At 39.0% G+C, this 19,839-nt stretch overlaps 1 protein-coding gene across 4 annotated transcripts in view; it reads left to right on the forward strand.

Moving 5' to 3' along the window:
* The window catches only part of CEP112 (centrosomal protein 112), a 471,596-nt gene that overhangs the window by 311,849 nt on the left and 139,908 nt on the right, over window positions 1–19,839 (forward strand). For all 4 annotated transcript variants that reach the window (XM_066235884.1, XM_066235886.1, XM_066235887.1 and 1 more), the window contains exon 21: window positions 1,594–1,824. In XM_066235884.1, coding sequence (XP_066091981.1) covers window positions 1,594–1,824 — 231 coding nt within the window. The remainder of the gene's footprint in view (window positions 1–1,593; window positions 1,825–19,839) is intronic.

Here is a 19,839-nt window from a genome sequence, read left to right on the forward strand (position 1 = left end):
GAAGCGCCCATCTGCTTCTCCACCCCTCCCCCTCTCCTTCCTCTCTCTCTCTCTTCCCCTCCCGCAGCCAAGGCTCCACTGGGGCAGTTTGCCCGGGCACTGAGGATGGCTCTGTGGCCTCTGCCTCAGGAGCTAGAATGGCTCTGATTGCGGCAAAGAGACGCCCCAAGATGGGTAGAGCATCGCCCCCTGGTGGGCATGCTGGTGGATCCTGGTCGGGCGCATGCGGGAGTCTGTCTGACTGCCTCCCCGTTTCCAACTTCAGGGAAAAAAAAAATGTCAGCATATACAAACTAATCATCTAAATTGGACTACCCACTCCATTTAAAAGACAAAATGTTATTAGATTCTAAAAAGAATATTCAAAATATATATGCTATTTGTAAGATAAATACCTAAAACTTGTGGATGCATGAGGATCTATGTTCTAAATTGATTGGTACCCTGACCTCCCCCAAATTTCAAATTCACTCAATCTGTAAATGCGACCTTATCTGGAAGAAGGTTCTTTGCAGATGTAAGCAAGTTGAAATAAGGTCACGCTGGATTTGGGTGGGCCCTAAACTAAATCAAAGATGACCAACAGTCCCGATAAGAGGGAAATTTGGACACAGACACAGAAAACGCCAGGAGAATATGGAAGCAGAGATGGGAAAGATGTATATACCAACCAAGGCATGCCAGGGACTGCCAGCAATACCAGAGGAGGGAGAGGCAGGGACAGATGCTCCCTCATGCCTCCAGAGAACCAACCTGCCAGCACCCTGGTTTTAGACGTTAACCTCTGAAGCAGTGAGAGAGTGGACGACTTTTGTTCTAAGCAACCCACTTTGTGGTACTTTGTTATGACAGCCCTAGAAAACTAACATACCCCATATGTTTGAGAATTAAAAAACATACTTCTAAATGATTCATGAGTCAAAAAAATAATAATGGAAGTTCTTAAATGTTTTGAACAAAATGGTAATGAAAATACCACATACCTAAACCTAAATGATTAAATGTAAGCAATTATTAGAGGGGTATTTATAGTCTTAAATTTATAAATCAAAAAAAGAACAAAGAATAAAAATAAATACGTTAAATACCCCAAAATAAGACATTAAAAGAAGGGAAATGAAACAAACCCAAGAATGTAGAACAAAGGATATAAGAAATAAGAACCGAAATTAATGAGATTAAAAACAAAAATACAATAGCAAGTAATAGATTGAAGCTCATTGTTGAATTTTTGAAAAAGTTGTAGAATAATACATGTACTAATGCATTTACATAGATAAACAAGTGAAGCTAAATATGGTGTAAATAGTAAAATGTCCTAGGCAGTATTTGTGTCTGAGCTAGGTTGGAAGGGCCTGGAATTGGAGAATGAGAGAAGGCAGGAAGGAAAGGAAGAAGGAAGAAAGGAAGGGAGGGAGGGAGGGGAGGAAGGAAGGAAGGAAAGAAAGAAGGAAGGAAAAGAAGAGAAGGAAGGGGACAGGGAGGGAGGGAGAAAGAAAGAACTGGACATTTTTGTATCTTTTTTAGTCTTTTGCAATTCTTTTATGACTTCCCCATTCATAGCCGCTGCATATTTTTTTTCTTCCAAACAAGGTGATTGCTGACATGGAGGCCCAAGTCCACAAGCTGAGGGAAGAGCTGATCAGCGTGAACTCTCAGCGGAAGCAGCAGCTGGTGGAGCTCGGTCTGCTCAGGGAGGAGGAGAAGCAGAGGGCTGTGAGGGACCACGAGAACGCAGTCAGCAGGCTGAAGGCCGAGTCGGAAAAGATGAAGCTAGAACTGAAAAAGACGCATGCAGCCGAGACAGAGATGACACTGGAGAAGGTAAGACATCCACCTCACAGTGACAGACAGTTGAAACCCATGTTTGCAATCCATGTCTGCCACCCTTACATTTAATCTCCGGAAGGTGGAGGATATTGAGTTCCTCTTCAAATTTACGAACTGTTCAAATGAGCAGTTTTAAGTATGTTGCTGTATGTCTAAGCACCACTGAAGTAAAATGGGGAGTTTTCTTTTTTGTTGGAGGGAATGGTATAGATGATCTCATTTTGTATTGAGTAAATACACATTGTGATAAGACAATGTTATAATAGTGTGAAAAGTTGTACTGGTTAGGAATACTGGGGCTGTAGACCTAAATTAGGTAAAGACTAAGTTTCAGATCTTTTCTAGACTATCAATTGTTTCTATATTTTGCAGTTTGTAACTGTATAATATGACACATTTTCCCAGATTGAGATTTCAGATTAAGAAAAGTTTCTTTAAAATTATATATATACCATATTTCTTGCTCTATAAGACATACATGACCATAAGACACTCATAGGGTTTTAAGGAGGAAAATTAAAAAAAAAACTGAACCAAATGGTATGTTAAAATATTTAATAAAATACTGTATTTTTTGCTCCATAAGATGCATGGGCGTTTTTTCCCCTTCAATTTTGGGGGGAAACTGTGCATCTTATGGAGCAAAAAATATGGTGTATATATAATATTTCTTTGTGACAGAGACAGAGAGAGAGTCAGAGAGAGGGAGAGATAGGGACAGACAGGAAGGGAGAGAAATGAGAAGCATCAGTTCTTCATTGTGGCTCCTTAGTTGTTCACTGATTGCTTTCTCATATGTGCCTTGACCAGGGGGCTATAGCAGAGCTAGTGACCCCTTGCTCAAGCCAGCGACCTTGGGCTCAAGCCAGTGACCATGGGGTCATGTCTATGATCCCATGCTCAAGCCAGCAACTCTGCACTCAAGCCAGTGACCTCAGGGTTTCGAACCTGGGTCCTCTGCATCCCAGTCCAATGCTCACTGTGCCACTGCCTGGCCAGGCTAAAATTATATATTTTTGAAATGAATGTCAATATAATGTTCTCATATTTGGGGTTGACTTATATTCCAGGAACAATTTTAAATATTCTTTCTTTTGATGTTTTGGACAAATGTAAATATTTTAATTGGGTAGTAAATGTGAATTGTTCTTAAGTATAACAAATGTAAGTTGCCCCTTGAGCTTTATAAGACCTATCTATATCTTGGGATAAAGAACATTGAAAAGTGTAATTGAAGAATCTTCTAATTCTGTTTAATTTTTCCTCTCTTCTTCATCTTGAAGTAATTTTAAACTTTCATCGCATGTACCTCACCATTTTAGGCACTACTCCATTGATGTTACATGGATCAGATACTAAGGTGCTACTTGATAACACCTAAATGATCTGAGAGTCAGGCTTCAGCCAGCTTTGCTCTTGGCAGCTCAGCTCTGAACCCAGAAATATCCAGGAAAAGGGCTCTAAAGAGGTGGGAGGGAGCCTGGCTTGAAGGAGCAGCAAGGAGGCGAATGTGGCTGGAAATGGTGCTGGGGATGAGGAGGAAGAGGCGGAGGAGGAGAGGTTAGGGAAGGAACCTCAGAGGGGGACTAGGCCCTGGAGGTATGTCTAGGCTTTTGAAAGGGCTTGGCTTTGACTCCGGGAGTAGAGGAGGCTTGAATAGAAGAGTGACATGATCTGACTCACGTTTGAATAGGAACTCTGCCTGCTAGTGCTGAGAATAGACTGCTTTAAGGAAGGAAGTGGGAAGACTGTTCAAAGGCTATTGCAAGAATTTAGACAAGAGATGATAGAGGCTTGTTCCCCAGGCAGTAGCTGTGAAGGCGGTAAAAACAGATCGGATTTGGGTAACGTTCTGCAGGTCGAGCTGGCTGGTTCTCTTGTTGGTCCAGACACAGGGATGGGAAGGAGCAGTGGGAGAGGGCAGTCAGGAGTTTGCGAGGTGACTTCCTGGAGCCAGTAGACAAGGGGAACCTCCCTCTGCCGACAGGAGGAGGACAACGAGAGCAGGTTGGGCCATTCTGGACGGGGAAGCTTTTCTACATCCCAGTGAGGATGTTGGTGAGCATTCTGCCAGAGCAGTACAAAATGACAGTAGTCTGGTGCTAAAATATGCAAGTTTCAGGAAGTAAGGATATTTGCTTATATGGAATAGTTTTAGTCCTCTGACAACAGCAAATAAAAGAGAGACCAGTGGAGAGTGAGAATAGTGTTGTGCTTACCTTTCTGGAAACTCCTCCACTCCCTCCCTGGACCTCAGTCCTGTCGCCACCAGTCGGAGGATTTCCCAGTAAAGGTTCTTACCTGGCACCAGTACCAGCGCAGCTCGATGTAAGAGCAGTGGACTGCCAAAGCCAGCCTCATAACACGATTTTCTTGCATTATATAATCACATTTTTAATGTTTCTTTTTAACGGATGAAATTTCTCAGGTATAGGTTTACATGTATTACTAATTAACAATTTACAGATGATAAAAAGTATTAGAAACCCTGGGTAATTCATTTGGCAAACATTTCTGGAAGATTTTCTGAATCGGAAAGGCATTATCCCAGGCACCATGCGGACACACAGAATAAAAGCCAAAAAAGGCACTGTCTTCAAGGAGATGCTAAAAATGGTGACTGCAGGATGCACGTGTGCGCACACACACAATTGTAATGTGAGGCAGAGTATGCATTGGGGGGAATTACTTTCTATTAAGGCAGTCCCTTGTAGAGGAGAGAATAAGTAGAAGAGATGTCTCTTGACTTAAGCCTAAGCAACATGTAGGATTTCCACTGGTGATATGCAAGATGGCCTAAGAGCCCAAGGAGTCGCTGCAGCAGGAGCGAGCACACCGCATGCGCATGTGGCATAGAGGTGAGTCAGGGAGGTGGCTTGTGGTCAGGCTGCAAGGCGGCAGGTTGATTCCCAGCCTGCAGAGCTGCCATGAGCATTTTAGTTTCACTGGGTAAACAGGGAGAAGCTGCTGAAGACTGTTAGGCAATGAAGTGTCAATAGCCAAGTGATTATTAGGAAGATCTGTCAGTGTTGGCAAAATGCCATAGGCGTAGAAGTGGTTGGTGAGGACTGAACTAATCCAGGTGACAGTTTCCTGGGGACAAGTGAGAGGTAGGTGAAGGCAGTGAGAATATAGCAGTGACAGTGGGCCAGTGGAGGTGTGCCTGAGACTCATCTCAGAGACAGCACTGATCAGAGTGGTTAAGTGTCATCAACCCATAACACGTTGGGGATGTAGGAGAACTTTCTGGTTTGGGAGGGAAACGATGAATTCAGTTATAAATACATTGAGTTGGAAGTGCCATCGCGGAGCCAGCTGGGTGAGCATTCACTGTGAAGGAACGTTTGTAGTTAACCAGGAGCAAAGGCAGGACTGGTCAAAGCAACCGCATGACCCACCCCGAGAGGGGCATGCTCAGGAGGGAGCGAAGACCTTCAGTGAGATTTGGGGAGGAAACCATCCAGGAAGGGTCAGCAAGGTAAGAGGAATATGAGAAGAATGTGTTTTCATGGAAAGGAAGGAAGAGAATATTTAGAAAGGAGGATTGTCAAGAATGTGACAGAAAATCAGGAGGAATAAGGGTGGAGGAGAGGTCACAGGGTTTGAAACTGAGAAGTCACTGATGATCTTGGACAGAGCACTGAAAATGATAGTATGGACAGAAACACGCTTGCAAAAGATAAGTGAGCGAGGAGCGAGGAGGTGGGGATTTGTGAATGCTCTGTTGTTTTTGGAAAATCTGATATTAAAAGGAAGGTGGTGTCCGAAAGAGCAGCCAGAGTTAAGGAGACTATATTTTTAGGCTGAAAATGTCTTGAAATACAGAAGGAACTGATGGAGAGGAAGAGCTCAGCAATGCAGAGAACCACAGATGCTTGAGATCTTTGATCTGAAAGATGAGAGTTCGAATGAACTTCCCAGCCAAGCCCACCCTGTCCCCTTGGCCACGAGGACCCAGCCGTATAAGACATTGGTCTGTTTCTGGAACGCGCCTCGCTCTCTGCTGTCTCCAGGTCTTTGTACTGCCACCCCTCTGCCTAGAATGTTCTTCTTTATTATGTTCTTATGGCTACCCATCCCTCCTCATCAGGGCACTCCTCAGTATTCTTCTCTGACCTCTCTTTCTCAAGTCCTGCCTACTTCCACTTCTTACCTTTTCCCATTGTCTTCAAAGCTCAGGTCACTATCTGAAATCATCTGTTAATCTTTTCGCTTGTTTATTTTCTGTTTACCCCCTTGGAACATAAGCTTCGTTAGCAGGGCCTTGTCTATCTTGTTCATTTCTGTACTGCTAGTGTCTAGAAAACTCAGCACCTGTTAGCACCACAGTATGAGCCTAGAAGGATGGAATGTTCCTGAACTGAGAACACAAGTCATCCAGGAAGCTAGAAGTAGGGTTTTAGCGTAGCAACTTGAACTGACATGGGTCAGGTTCATCAGAATGCAGGGGTTTGGCAGAGCACGCTTGGGAATGGGGGACGGCCCCATGCGGGCTGCTGGTACTGCTCTGAGTCTTGTCGTGCTGCATTGGGGTAATGAGCCCTCCCCAAAGCCCATATGATAAAATGACAACTGCTGGCCTCTGGATATGAAGATTAATTTGTATTGCTGATTGATACATGTTTTTTACTTCACTAGTAAAAGGAGTTGAGCCATTTTGAAATGCAGTGAAGAACTAGACTGTGGGATCCCTGAGAGCAGTCTTTGTTAAATATCATTTCTAATGCTCCAGTATGAAGTGTGGTGCTGGGCTCGAAGTGGACCTTCACAAAGGCTAGGTGAGGGACCAGAAGAATGGCGATGAGCTGAGAAATTCACTACAGCCATGTGAATGGTGTACAAATAAATAAAAAATTGTTAGACTTACCCAATTTTATTTCAATCCATTATAAATACTTTAAGTAGGATAAACTATATCTTTATATTCAAGTATCTTTGTTTTTTAGTGTTGTAATTTTCTCCATATTAATACATTAAACACATAGCATAAATCCTTTTTCAGATAGGGTTTGAATTTTTAGTACACCAACTAGACATTTAAGTTCTTATTATAAAAGTTTGAATTAACACTAATATGGTGGTAGGTAATTCTGTTTCTAGACTTTTGTTATTGGGCATGTTACTTGAATTCTTCTTATATATTATAAAAGGCTTAATGTTTTAGCATGTTTAAATAAATCTGAAAGTTAAAGTATTATATTTGCTAACAGTTCAAAATCTAGTCAGAATCGAGAGATTTAGGAATTAATTTTCTATTATTAAGGATAAAATTGAGGTTCAAAGAGGAGAAGAAAATAACCCCAGAATGGTAAATAGTCTAAATGTAACACCCCCATGGGTCTGGGCTGTTTCCATAGCACTTCCAATGTTAATTTGTAGAGGAATTTCTAAGTCACATCCTCTGCAGCTTCTGTCCGTGGCGAGTTAGACCTCAGTAATGTCTTCAGTGGCTTTGAGTTGAGGGGAACATGAAGTAACCTCCACAAGGTCAAAATTCTTGAAGTAGAGAATACAGGAGAGTGAATGATTGACATTTGCAACATTAAAGCTGCTTTTCTAGTCTTTTAAAATCTTTTCAGACCGTATTGAAACAAAGGCCATAATATATGAACCTTTGAAAAATTAAAGAACATTACTAAGTGATGGGAATGGGTAGTTTTCAGAAGACTGATAAAAACTTTAGTACTATATTTAAAATTTATCTTTGTTTAAGAAACCTATTCAGCTATTTTAAAAGTGACTTTTCCTGAAATAGAAGATAGTTTAGAAAACATGGCAAACAGAGAAGAGTATAAAATTTCCTGTTGTTGCCATCTCCCAGAGAAAGCCAGTAGTACTAATTTGGCTTGTAGGTAACATAGCTATGTTAACTGAGATCATATTAACCAAACTGTTGTATATTTTACTTTTTTTAAAAGTTATGCTAATAATATTCCAATGTCATTTGAAATTCTTTGAAAATATAGTTTTCATTGTTTCATGATATTCCATTTTATGAATGTAGCATAATTTATTGAGATAGTCCTTTATTTTTAAGAGTGAAGTTGAACATTTATAATATATTTGTTATTCTCATTTCATTTTCTGGAAGTTCCAGTTCACGTTCTTGGTCAGTTTCTCTTCTATTAGAGTCCTCATATTTTTCTCATTACCTTTATATAAACTTATTTTATATTTGGAGTGATAAAACTTTTTATCTTTGTGGCAAATATCTTTTGTATTTGCCTTTTTATCATTTTATTTTATGATAAAAAAATTGTTTGCATTTAGTGTAATCTGTCCATTATTTCCTTTATGAATTCTTTATTATAAGTGGTAGTTTTAAGCTTCACAATTTAATATTTAACACCATATGAATATATCAAACATTTACTACACTGTACTAAGTAAAGAGCTCTTATGAAATTGTCATAGCATTTAGCAGGTTGGGTTTCTGATCTATAATTTTAATGGTATCTGAAGGATTAGACTGGAATTCTGCCAGCCTGAAGTCATTTAAAAAAAAGGCTTTGAGCAACAATTCAGCATCTTTTTCAAATTTAAGAAAAGCTCCATATGGCATAATTATTCAAAGCTAAGGTCAGAGAAACTACTTAAACCTTTGAAATTTATAATTAAAAGATTAATATTAACTTATGAAGACATTGTCATTTTGGCTTAAAATGGATTTTTAATCTCAATTCTGTTCCTTTTACTTTGATCTTTTCCCTGATTCTTTCCTTTGCTAAAAATATAAAATTTTGTATCCTTAAAATTTTTAAATGTTATCCTCAAACAGTTTAGATGTATAAAAAATTGACTGGCAAACAGCATCCAGTATGAGTTTTACAATATCTGCAAATATAGATGAACTTCAAATTGTCATTTTCTGAGACTCAGAGACATGGACAAGAGTGTGGGGGTTACGGGGCGGGGGGTGGGGGGGAGGAAAGGGGAGGGGGTTGGGGGAGGGGAGGGGCACAAAGAAAACCAGTTAGAAGGTGATGGAAGACAATTGGACTTTGGGTGATGGGAATGCAGCATAATCAAATGTCAAAATAACCTGGAGATGTTTTCTCTGAATATATGTACCCGGATTTATCAATGTCACCCCATTAAAATTAATAATAATAAAAATTGTCATTTTCCTCTGAGTGTGTAAGCCACAGCTTGATATAATGAACTAGAACGGTACCTCTAAACATAAAAATAAATTAATTTCCAATAGAAAAAACATGCCCAAATGACAACTTGGAGGACTTTGGGTGTGGCACAGAGTTTAATACCAAGGAGTGGTATGATCCAACTTAGCCTTGAAAGGATCATTCCAGTTGTGTGAAAACAAAGGTAGGAAACCCCAGAAGGGCATTGCATCATCTGAGTGAGAAATGGTGGTGACTTAGATCAGAATGGCACCAGGGAAGATAGTCAGTTTCTGAGTATATTTTAAAGTTGGAGCCAGCATGGCTTTCTGATGGGTTTGACATAGGGTGTGAGACCAGGAAAATATAAGCCACAGAGAAGCTCACACACAAGGGGAATAGGAAAATGTGCCAGTTCATTTCTCTGGGGGATGGGATTATACTGTATATGATTTTTATATTGTATCGTTCAGTCTGTTCTAAATGTTGTGCATTTTAACCACTTTGTAAGCTATACAATAATGTACCAAAGTCACCATCCAGTTTTATTGTTGCCCTGTACTTCTACCCCTGGGGCATCTTCAACCAGCTTCCCCTTTTCTGTCCCTGGAGGACCAGAGTCACAAAGAAAATGGTGTACTGGCCCTTGGTCTGTACATTAGGTAACACCAGGGCCTCAGAAACTGAGCAGTATGATTGTGATGTCACTTGCCCCAGCTTACCCCTACCTGAGAGTTTGGGGGGTTCTCAAAGACCCTGTCTCCAGGCCCTTGCCCTCTTTCTGGCTGGGCAGGGAGGCTGTGCCCTCATTAGCCTCAGAGAGAGGCGGAGGCTCTGGCTGGCTGCAACCTGCTAAGGGCTCTTACCTTGGCTTCTGCAGTCTTAATGGGGGCCACCAGAAATGTGGACCCCTCTGACGATAGACTACTCATCTCCCAACGAGAGCCAAGCGCCAGGCCTGATGGGAATGAAAGGAGAAAACAGGACTGACCCTGAGAAGCAGCAGGCTGGGAGTGTGCAGCCCCTGAGGGACACAGGACCATCTGGCCTCAGAGAAAAGAAGGTAGGACTGCGACAACCTCAGTGTTCCTGAGACAGGATCTTTCTACCGATCAGACCTCTCATCACTGGGCTTGGCTAGGCACTGTGACATAAGAACAGCCTGTCCCTCAGAGAGATTTCTTTAATGGGTCAGGGATAATGGAACAAACGCAACTGTGATTACATTGAACTGAAATTAGAGTCATTGTCTAGATCTGTTGGTCAGCGTGCCCTGAGCAACACCCAGGAAGGTGTCTGGAAATATGTGGGGAGGAGTAGGATCAGGCAGAACCTTCTGGACAAGACTGATTATAAGCTAATGGCATTTCCCTCCCTTGTTTAAAAGCAAAGTGCCATTGCTCACGACAGATGGAAATTATCACAGCTCCTTAGCTTTCTGGGAAAGGATTTGCATAATCCCATTTTTTCTCTTCTACTTTTCCTTTCTTTTTTTTCTTCTTATTTAATTAATATTTTAGTGTACATTTTAGTGCTATTAAGAATATTTAAAATGTTGGGCAGCCATCACCACCATCCACCTACAGAACTTTCCTCATCTTACAAAACCTAAACTATCCTCATTAAACACTAAGTCCCTGTTTCCTCCTCCTTTGGCCCTGGCAACCTCCCTGCTACTTTCTGTTGCTACGCATTTGACTCCTTGAAGGACCTCATATGAGTGGAATCAAGCAGTATTTGTATTTTTGTGACTGGATTATTTCACTGAGCATAATGTCTCTGAGGTTTGTCTATGTTGTAGCCTGTGTCAGAATTTCCTTTTTAAAAAAAGGCTGAATAATATTTTATTGTATGTATAGGAGACATTTTATTTATCCATGCATCCCATCAATGGACACTTGGTTGGCTTCTCCCTTTTGGCTACTGTGAGTAATGCAGATATAGTGTAAATACAGGTGTGCACATAGCTGTTTGAGCTCCTGTTTTATACCCAGAAGTAGGATTGCTAGGTCATCTGGTAATCCTATTTTTACTTTTTTTGAGAAACCTGCCTTATATTTTCCATGCTGCTATACCATTTATAAGGTTCCAATTTCTCCATATCATCATCAATTGTTTTTGCTTTGTTTTGTTATTATAGTAACCATCATATGAAGTGATATCTTCTACCTTTCTTGACTGTCTCCCCACCACAGATACAGTCTGTGTGTGCCATCTCCAGGTGACACCTTTTCCGTCTAGGCCGTAAACATGTTCCCTTCACGGCTTCATGTGTTTTCCCCTCTGCCTGGAAGACCTGGTGAGCTTGTCATCCTCACTGACAAGTGTTACCTGGCCTGGCGTGGCCCTCCCACACCAGCTCAGACGAAGTCATACTCTTTACTGTGCTCCTGTGACTCATTCTTCTCTTTTTAAACATTTTTTTACTCAGATACAATTTATGTCTAGATTTTGTATAATTCTGTAAAATTTGACAAACTGTCACCACAATCAAGACCAAGAAATGTTCCATCACTGCAAATATGTCAACCGTGTTTTCTTCCCCTTGCACTGCTCCTGGGAACCACTCCTGTGACCACTTTCAGTGATTACAGAGCTGCCTTTTTCGGGATATATACTAAACGAATCATTCCGTTTATTACCTTTTAAGTCTGGTTTCTTTCCCTTAGCATAACACATTTGAAATTAATTCATTGATTGTACATCAGTAGTCCATCCTTTTTATTGCTAATAATATTTTATCCACTCTTCGGTTGGAAATATTTGGGATATTTTGGGTTGTTATACATTCATATAAAGACTTTGCATGAACATAAATTTTTTATTTCACTTGGATAAATAGCAAGGAGTGAGATTACCAAATTGTATGTTAAATAGATTTTTAACTTTATTAAAAATTGCCAAACTCTTTCCAAAGTGGCTATGTCATATTGATTCCCATCAGCAATATATGAGTCCCAGTTGCTCTGTATCCTCATTAACACTTGATATTGTTGAGTTTTATATTATTTTAGCCATCCTAATAGGTATATTTAATGGCACATTATTTTCCTAATAACTAATAATGCGAAATATCTTTTACACATGTGTATTTTTCATCTGAATATCTTCCTTGGCAAAGTGTCTATTTAAATATTTTTCCAATTTTATATTTAGTTGTTTGTTTTATTTTTATTAAATTTTGGGAGTTCTTTATATAACCTGGATACAAATCCTTTATAAGATATCTGATTTTGCAAACACTTTTCACAGTCAGTGGCTTAATTTCATTCTTTTAACAGTGTCTTTCAAAAAGCAGAGATTCTTAATTTTTATGAAATCCATTTATCAATTTCATTTTAAAGTTCACGCTTTTAGTGTCATATCTAAGAAATTTTAATATAACCTAAGGTCACAAAGATTTTCTTAAGTTTTCTTCCAGACATTTTATAGTTTAAGGTTTATATTTAGGCCTGTGTTCCACTTTGAGTCAATGTTTGTGAATGGTGTAAGGCAGAGATTCGGATTCAATTGTTTTAGCACTCTTTATTGAAAAGATTATTCTTTCTCCAATGAATTGTCTTTGCAACTTTGTTGAAAATCATTATATAGATGTAAGTGGTATACAACTGGATTCTTATCATTTTGTTCCATTGATATATACATCTGTCCTTTTCCAATACCCGCCATCTTGATTATTGTAGCTTTTATAATCAGTCTTGGAGATAGGTAGTATGAGTCACCAACTTTATAACACCTTTTCAAAGTTGCTTTCTTTAGAATCAGCATAAAGAAGTCTACACAAAATTCTGGTAGGATATTTTTTTTAATTGTGTTGAATCTATTGAAATCTTTAATGATACTGAGCCTTTCAGTCCATGAACATAGAATATCTTGCCCTTTATTTAGATTTTCTTTTATTTCTTTCATCAATATTTATAGTTCTCGCATATGGCTGTTGAATTTATTAGATTTATACCTAATCATTTCATGTTTTTAACTTTAACTCCCAATTGTTCTTTGCTAATATATAGAAATGCAATAGATTTGTTTATATATATATTGATCTTGTATCCTGTGACCTTTCTAAACTCTCTGATTAGTCCTAGGCACTTTTTAATAGATTCTTTGGGATTTGTAATCAGATATATACCTATTGTTTAGTAGTTTTCCCTATGAGGGATTAATTTTATTTGATAAAACAGCATATATCAACATTTTTTTCTTACAGTGGGGTATTTTATTATTAGACTGGTGAATTTTGGGAAATGACTTCTCAAAACAAACCTAATGTGAAGAATCAAATGAGATCATCAACCAGAGAAAATAGATACGGGATATGGAAGTGAGAACATTAGTAATTTCTCAGTTTATTTTGTTGTGTCTTATGACATACATGTGATTAAAAAAAACAAAATAGGGAGTGACGTCAGAGAAATGGCGCTGTAAGGAGCGATACAGGTAAATCTCCACAAAAATTCAACAAGATCTTCAACCAGAGACAGAAAAATCTATCCTTGGAGCCTCTAGCAGTTCCACACTAAACGCAAAGGTATGATCGAGCCAAAAATGGACTAAATATATAATCAACCCCGAAGGAAATAAGATGGAGGAAGAAACACTCCGCCTTCCTCACTAACTTAAATAAGGGCTGCTTTCTCTGGGACTGAGAGTATAGGAACTGAGGCAGGCATAGGGTGTGAATAGAACCAGGCTGCGGCACAAACGTCTGAACCAGGCTGTGGCACAGACATCCAAGCCGAGGAAAAACTGTGCTTGTGGCAACCCAGTCAACACAAGCTAACACTCGCGCCAAGCCCAAAGAAAAACAAGTGGAGCAGCCATCCGCCCCGATCTCCTGGTCAGCACACAGATAGTGTGCGAAAGATTCCGCTTAGAGTCCCGGGAGTGGGTGCCTGTGTTACCAGACAGAGGGACAGAGTCAGAGGCCTTTGTGTGGGCCGAAACTGGAGTCTCGGGGTCGCCCCTGCACCCTTAAAAAGCTGCGCACAGCGAGTGAGCGGGAGCGAAATTCCCAAGGCTGGAACTTCTCCCGGCGGGCAGGGCGCATCACCCAGGGAGAGAGGCAGCCGACCCGATATCCTGGTTGGCGAGTGCGGATAGTGGGCAAGAGATTCCCCCGGGAGTGGGCTCCCGTGGTCCCGGACGGAGGGGCAGAGTCAGAGGCCTTTGTGTGGGCCGAAACTGGAGACTCCGGGTCGCCCCTGTGCACTGAAGAGCGGCCGTGAAAGCGAGATTCCTTACGCTTGAACTTCTCCAGGTGGGTGAGGCGCCTCACCCAGCCATACAAGCTAACAGACCTGTGAAGGATTAGCTTAACCCACAGACTGCTCGCCTCCCAACTGACCTATACGACCCTAACTGACAAGATCTCTCTCAGGTCAGCGATCTAAGACAAGAGGGGAGATATATATTTTTTTAATACCTCTTGTTATGCTATGCACATAGCGGTGGGGGCAACCTCTGATTGGCAGAGCTTGCATACTCAGGGCTATATGTTAAAAAGAGGGATTTGGCAGCTTGTAAGTCCTCCTGCTTTGCAAACAGTGACTAGGGCATCTTCTACCCAGCCAAAACAGGTTACAACGTGCCAAAAGCCTGGGGAAAAGGGTCCCACAGAGTGCTGAGGCATTCAGGACATGCCTAGAGGCGCATAGTAAGGCACCTTGAAAACAACTGGCTCCCAGCCCTGCCTGATTATGCTAGCGGCTCTGACTGATTGACCCTTACCCAGAGCCCTGTGCTGAGTGGGAATAGAGTAGGGAGTTGCCAGCTCTTTGAGCCTCTTACTCTCCAGGCAGAGGCAGCAGCAACCCCATAGCTTGATCGTCAGGCTGCTAATTCAGGAAGGAAAGACTAGGATAGAGGCTCCAGGAAAACAGACTCTCTCATTGTCGGAGCCTGCAAATGCTAATGAGCCTCAACTGCCAATGAGACTGAAGCCCAGTATATGATATCACCGTAGAGACTTATCAACTGCAAACCTCTACCTAAGCGTGCCACAGGGGCAGAACCCGGGGTACAGAGTCACAGACCAGGAAGAGGGAGAGAAAAGAAAGAGCAAGAAGATAACCTCTCAAAATCAAGAATAATCCACAGACTTTATAACCTATCCCATTTTATTATATTTGTTCATTTGTTTCTCTTATCTTCTTGTCTTGATTATTTTCTTCCTTTTCCAATTTGGTCGTTTAATTCTCTGCTGGTCTTACTCTCTCCTCTCCTTGAACTACACTACCCATAAGTGTTACATCTCTCATTATCTTTCCTTTCCTCTTCCTTTCTCTCTATGAGGGTTGCACTTCAAAACCCTTAACTCTCTCTCTCTCCTTTTGTTCTTTTTTCTTCTTTTTGTGTTTTCCTCTTTCTTTTTTTCTCCCTCTAAATTAGTTTCTTCTTTATTATCCTCTCATTCAATCCTCAGTCACGAACAAATTATTTTATTTGGGACTCAAATTTTTCTTTGTGGTGCTTTGGGGGTTTTTTACTTCGCTTTTTTAATTCACTAGCAGTGCTTCCAACCCAGGCTTTCCATTTTATCTAGTTTCTGCTCCACTAAATACAATAGTAATTTAAAAAAATTTTTTCCATTTTTCCTGTTTCCCTCTTATTCCCCTCATCATCTCTTAACCCCATCACCTAAAAGCAAATCATTTTATTCTTTACCCAAATTTTTTCCTTTTTTGCATTTTGTTGGTCCATACCTCCTTTTTTTGCCCCTTTATCACTTCTCCCCAACTCAGGCCCTCCATTGTAGGTAGTTTTTGTTCTATTTATCACAATATAATTCAAAGTTCACCACAAGATTTTCTCAAGAAGGAGGGGAGAGGATAAGAGTGAAAAAAAAGGGAAATAATGATTTATTTTATTTTTTTATTTTTTTTAGCTTTTTATGTTTTAGTAATTCTCATTAGTACTATCAACAAAACCACCCTCAGATGCCATTAAGGAAAAGGAAATTGAATATCATGGATACAAAAGACAGAGAGGTAGCACAGATAGATGTGGAAAAATCTATGAAGAAAAAATTTAATATATTGGAAACCTTGGAGCTAAATGACAGAGAATTTAAAATAGAAATCCTAAAAATATTCAGAGATATACAAGAAAACACAGAAAGGCAATTTAGGGAGCTCAGAAAACAAATCAACGAACACAAAGAATATATTTTCAAGGAAATTGAAACTATAAAAACAAATCAAACAGAGATAAAAAACTCAATTCACGAGCTGAAAAAGGAGGTAACAAGCTTAGCTAATAGAACAGGCAAGATAGAAAGTAGGATTAGTGACATAGAAGACAAGCAACTTGAGGCACAACAGAGAGAAGAAGAGAGAGACTCAAAAATTTAAAAAAATGAGAAGGCCCTACAAGAATTATCTGACTCCATCAAAAAGAATAACATAAGAATAATAGGTATATCAGAGGGAGAAGAGAGAGAAAATGGAATGGAGAACATCTTCAAACAAATAATAGATGAGAACTAGGACTAAAGCCTCAAATTTAAGAAGCAAGCAGAACTCCGAGTTTTCTTAACCCCAACAAACCTACTCCAAGGCACATCATAATAAAAATGGCACAATCCAACAACAAAGAAAAAATTCTCAAGGCAGCCAGGGAAAAGAAGAATACAACATATAAAGGAAGGCTCATTAGAGTATCATTAGATTTCTCAACAGAAACTCTGCAAGCTAGAAGAGAGCAGACCCCAATATTTAAAGTTCTGAAAGAGAAGAACTTTCAGCCAAGAATATTATACCCATCAAAGCTATCCTTCAAATACGAAGGAGAAATAAAAACATTCACAGATACAGAAAAGATGAGGGAATTTATCATCAGAAAACCCCCACTCCAGGAACTACTAAAGGGGATTTTCCAACCAGATAAAAAGAAAAAAACATAACCACAAGTAACAGCTCCACCAAGAACACAATAAAATCAAATTTAAACTGTGACAACAAAAAAAAAAAACAAAGGGGGAGAGGACGGAAATTAACAGTAGCAAAGGACGATGGAGTACAGAAGTACTCACAAGATAGTGCATTACAATGAACAGGGTAGAAACCCTTTTCATTACTTAATGGTAACCACCCTTGAAAAAACCACCACAGAAGCACATGATTTAAAAAAGATAGCAACAGAGGAAAGAAGTATGGAATACAAACAAACAAAAACAAAGGATAGAAAAACAGAAGAGAAGAATCAAGCAAGACACAAAACTGACAGTAAGCAATGTATAAAATGGCAATAGGGAACCCAGTAGTGTCAATAATTACACTAAATGTACACGGATTAAACTCACCAATAAAAAGGCACAGAGTAGCAGAATGGATTAAAAAAGAAAATCCAACTGTATGCTGCCTACAAGAAACTCATCTAAGCAACAAGGATAAAAATAAATTCAGAGTGAAAGGCTGGAAAACAATACTCCAAGCAAATAACATCCAAAAAAAAGCAGGCGTAGCAATACTCATATCTGATAATGCTGACTACAAGACAGCAAAAGTACTCAGAGACAAAAGTGGTCATTTCATAATTATTAAGGGGACGCTGAATCAAGAAGACGTAACAATTTTTAATATATATGCACCAAACCAAGGAGCACCAAAATATATAAGACAGCTACTTATTGACCTTAAAACAAAAACTGACAAAAATACAATCATACTTGGAGACCTCAAAACGCTGCTGATGGCTCTAGATCGGTGATCCAAACAGAGATTCAATAAAGATATATTGGCCTTAAACAAAACAATAGAGCACCTGGATATGATAGACATCTACAGGACATTTCATCCCAAAGTGACTGAGTATACATTTTTCTCCAGTGTACATGGATCATTCTCAAGAATTGACTATATGTTGGGCCACAAAAATAACATCAGCAAATTCAGAAAAATCAAAGTGGTACCGAGCATATTTTCTGATCATAAAGCCTTGAAACTAGAACTCAACTGCAAAAAAGAGGAAAAAAACCCCATAAAAATGTGGAAACTAAACAACATACTTTTAAAAAATGAATCAGTCAAAGAAGAAATAAGTGCAGAGATCAAAAGATTTATACAGACTAATGAAAATGACAATACAACATATCAGAATCTATGTGATGCAGCAAAAGCAGTGATAAGAGGGAAGTTCATATCACTTCAGGCCTATATGAACAAACAAAAGAGAGCCCAAGTGAACCACTTAACTTCATACTTTAAGGTATCTTAAAAAGAAGAACAAAGAAAACCCAAAAACAGCCAAAGAAAGGAGATAATAAAAATCAGAGCAGAAATAAATGAAATAGAGAACAGAAAAATTATAGAAAAAATTAATAGAACAAGGAGCTGGTTCTTTGAAAAGATCAACAAAATTGACAAACCCTTGACAAGACTTACCAAGGAAAAAAGAGAAAGGACTCATATAAACAAAATCCAAAATGAAAGAGGAGAAATCACCACGGATATCATAGATATACAAAGAATTATTGTAGAATACTATGAAAAACTTTATGCCACTAAATTCAACAATCTAGAAGAAATGGATGAATTCCTAGAACAATACGACCTTCCTAGACTGAGTGAAGAAGAAGCAGAAAGCCTAAACAAACCAATTAGTAGGGAAGAAATAGAAAAAAACTATTAAAAAGCTCCCTCAAAATAAAAGTCCAGGCCCAGACGGTTATACCAGCAAATTCTATCAAACATTCAAAGAAGACTTGGTTCCTATTCTACTCAAAGTCTTCCAAAAAATTGAAGAAGAAGCAATACTTCCAAACATATTTTATGAGGCTAACATAACCCTCATACTGAAATCGGGCAAGGACAGCACAAAAAAAAGAAAACTACAGACCAATATTCCTAATAAATACAGATGCTAAAATACTAAACAAAATACTGGCAAATCAAATACAACAACATATTAAAAAAATAATACATCATGATCAAGTGGGATTCATCCCAGAATCTCAAGGATGGTTCAACATAGTAAAATGGTTAACGTAATACACCATATCAACAAAACAAAGAACAAAAACCAAATGATCTTATCAATAGACGCAGAAAAGGCTTTCGATAAAATATAACACAATTTTATGTTTAAGACTCTCAACAAAATGGGTATAGAAGGAAAATATCTCAACATGATAAAGGCCATATATGATAAACGATCATATTAAATGGCACAAAACTGAAGGCTTTCCCCCTTAAATCAGGAACAAGACAGGGTTGTCCACTCTCTCCACTCTTATTTAATGTGGTGCTAGAGGTTCTAGCCAGAGCAATCAGACAAGACAAAGAAATAAAAGGCATCCATATCAGAAAAGAAGAAATAAAGGTATCACTCTTTGCAGATGACATGATCCTATACATCGAAAACCCCAAAGAATCTACAAAAAGACTACTAGAAACAGTAAGCCAATACAGTAAGGTCGCAGGATACAAAATTAACATACAAAAGTCCATAGCCTTTCTATATTCCAACAATGAAACATTTGAGAACAAACTCAAAAAAATAATCCCCTTCACGATTGCAACAACAACAACAAAATTACCTAGGAATAAACATAACAAAGAATGTAAAGGACCTATATAATGAAAACTACAAAGCATTGTTAAGGGAAATCGAAAAAGATACAATGAGATGGAAGAATATTCCTTGTTCTTGGATAGGAAGAATAAATATAATCAAGATGGCCATATTACCCAAAGCAATATATAAATTTAGTGCAATTCCCATCAAAATTCCAATGACATTTTTTAAAGAAATGGAACAAAAAATCATCAGATTTATATGGAACTATAAAAAACCCCAAATAGCCAAAGCAATCCTAAAGAAAAAGAATGAAGCTGGGGGCATTAGAATACCTGACTTCAAACTATATTATAGAGCCATGACAATCAAA

Source organism: Saccopteryx bilineata, chromosome 6 (assembly GCF_036850765.1).
Source record: "Saccopteryx bilineata isolate mSacBil1 chromosome 6, mSacBil1_pri_phased_curated, whole genome shotgun sequence".
Lineage (NCBI taxonomy): Eukaryota > Metazoa > Chordata > Mammalia > Chiroptera > Emballonuridae > Saccopteryx > Saccopteryx bilineata.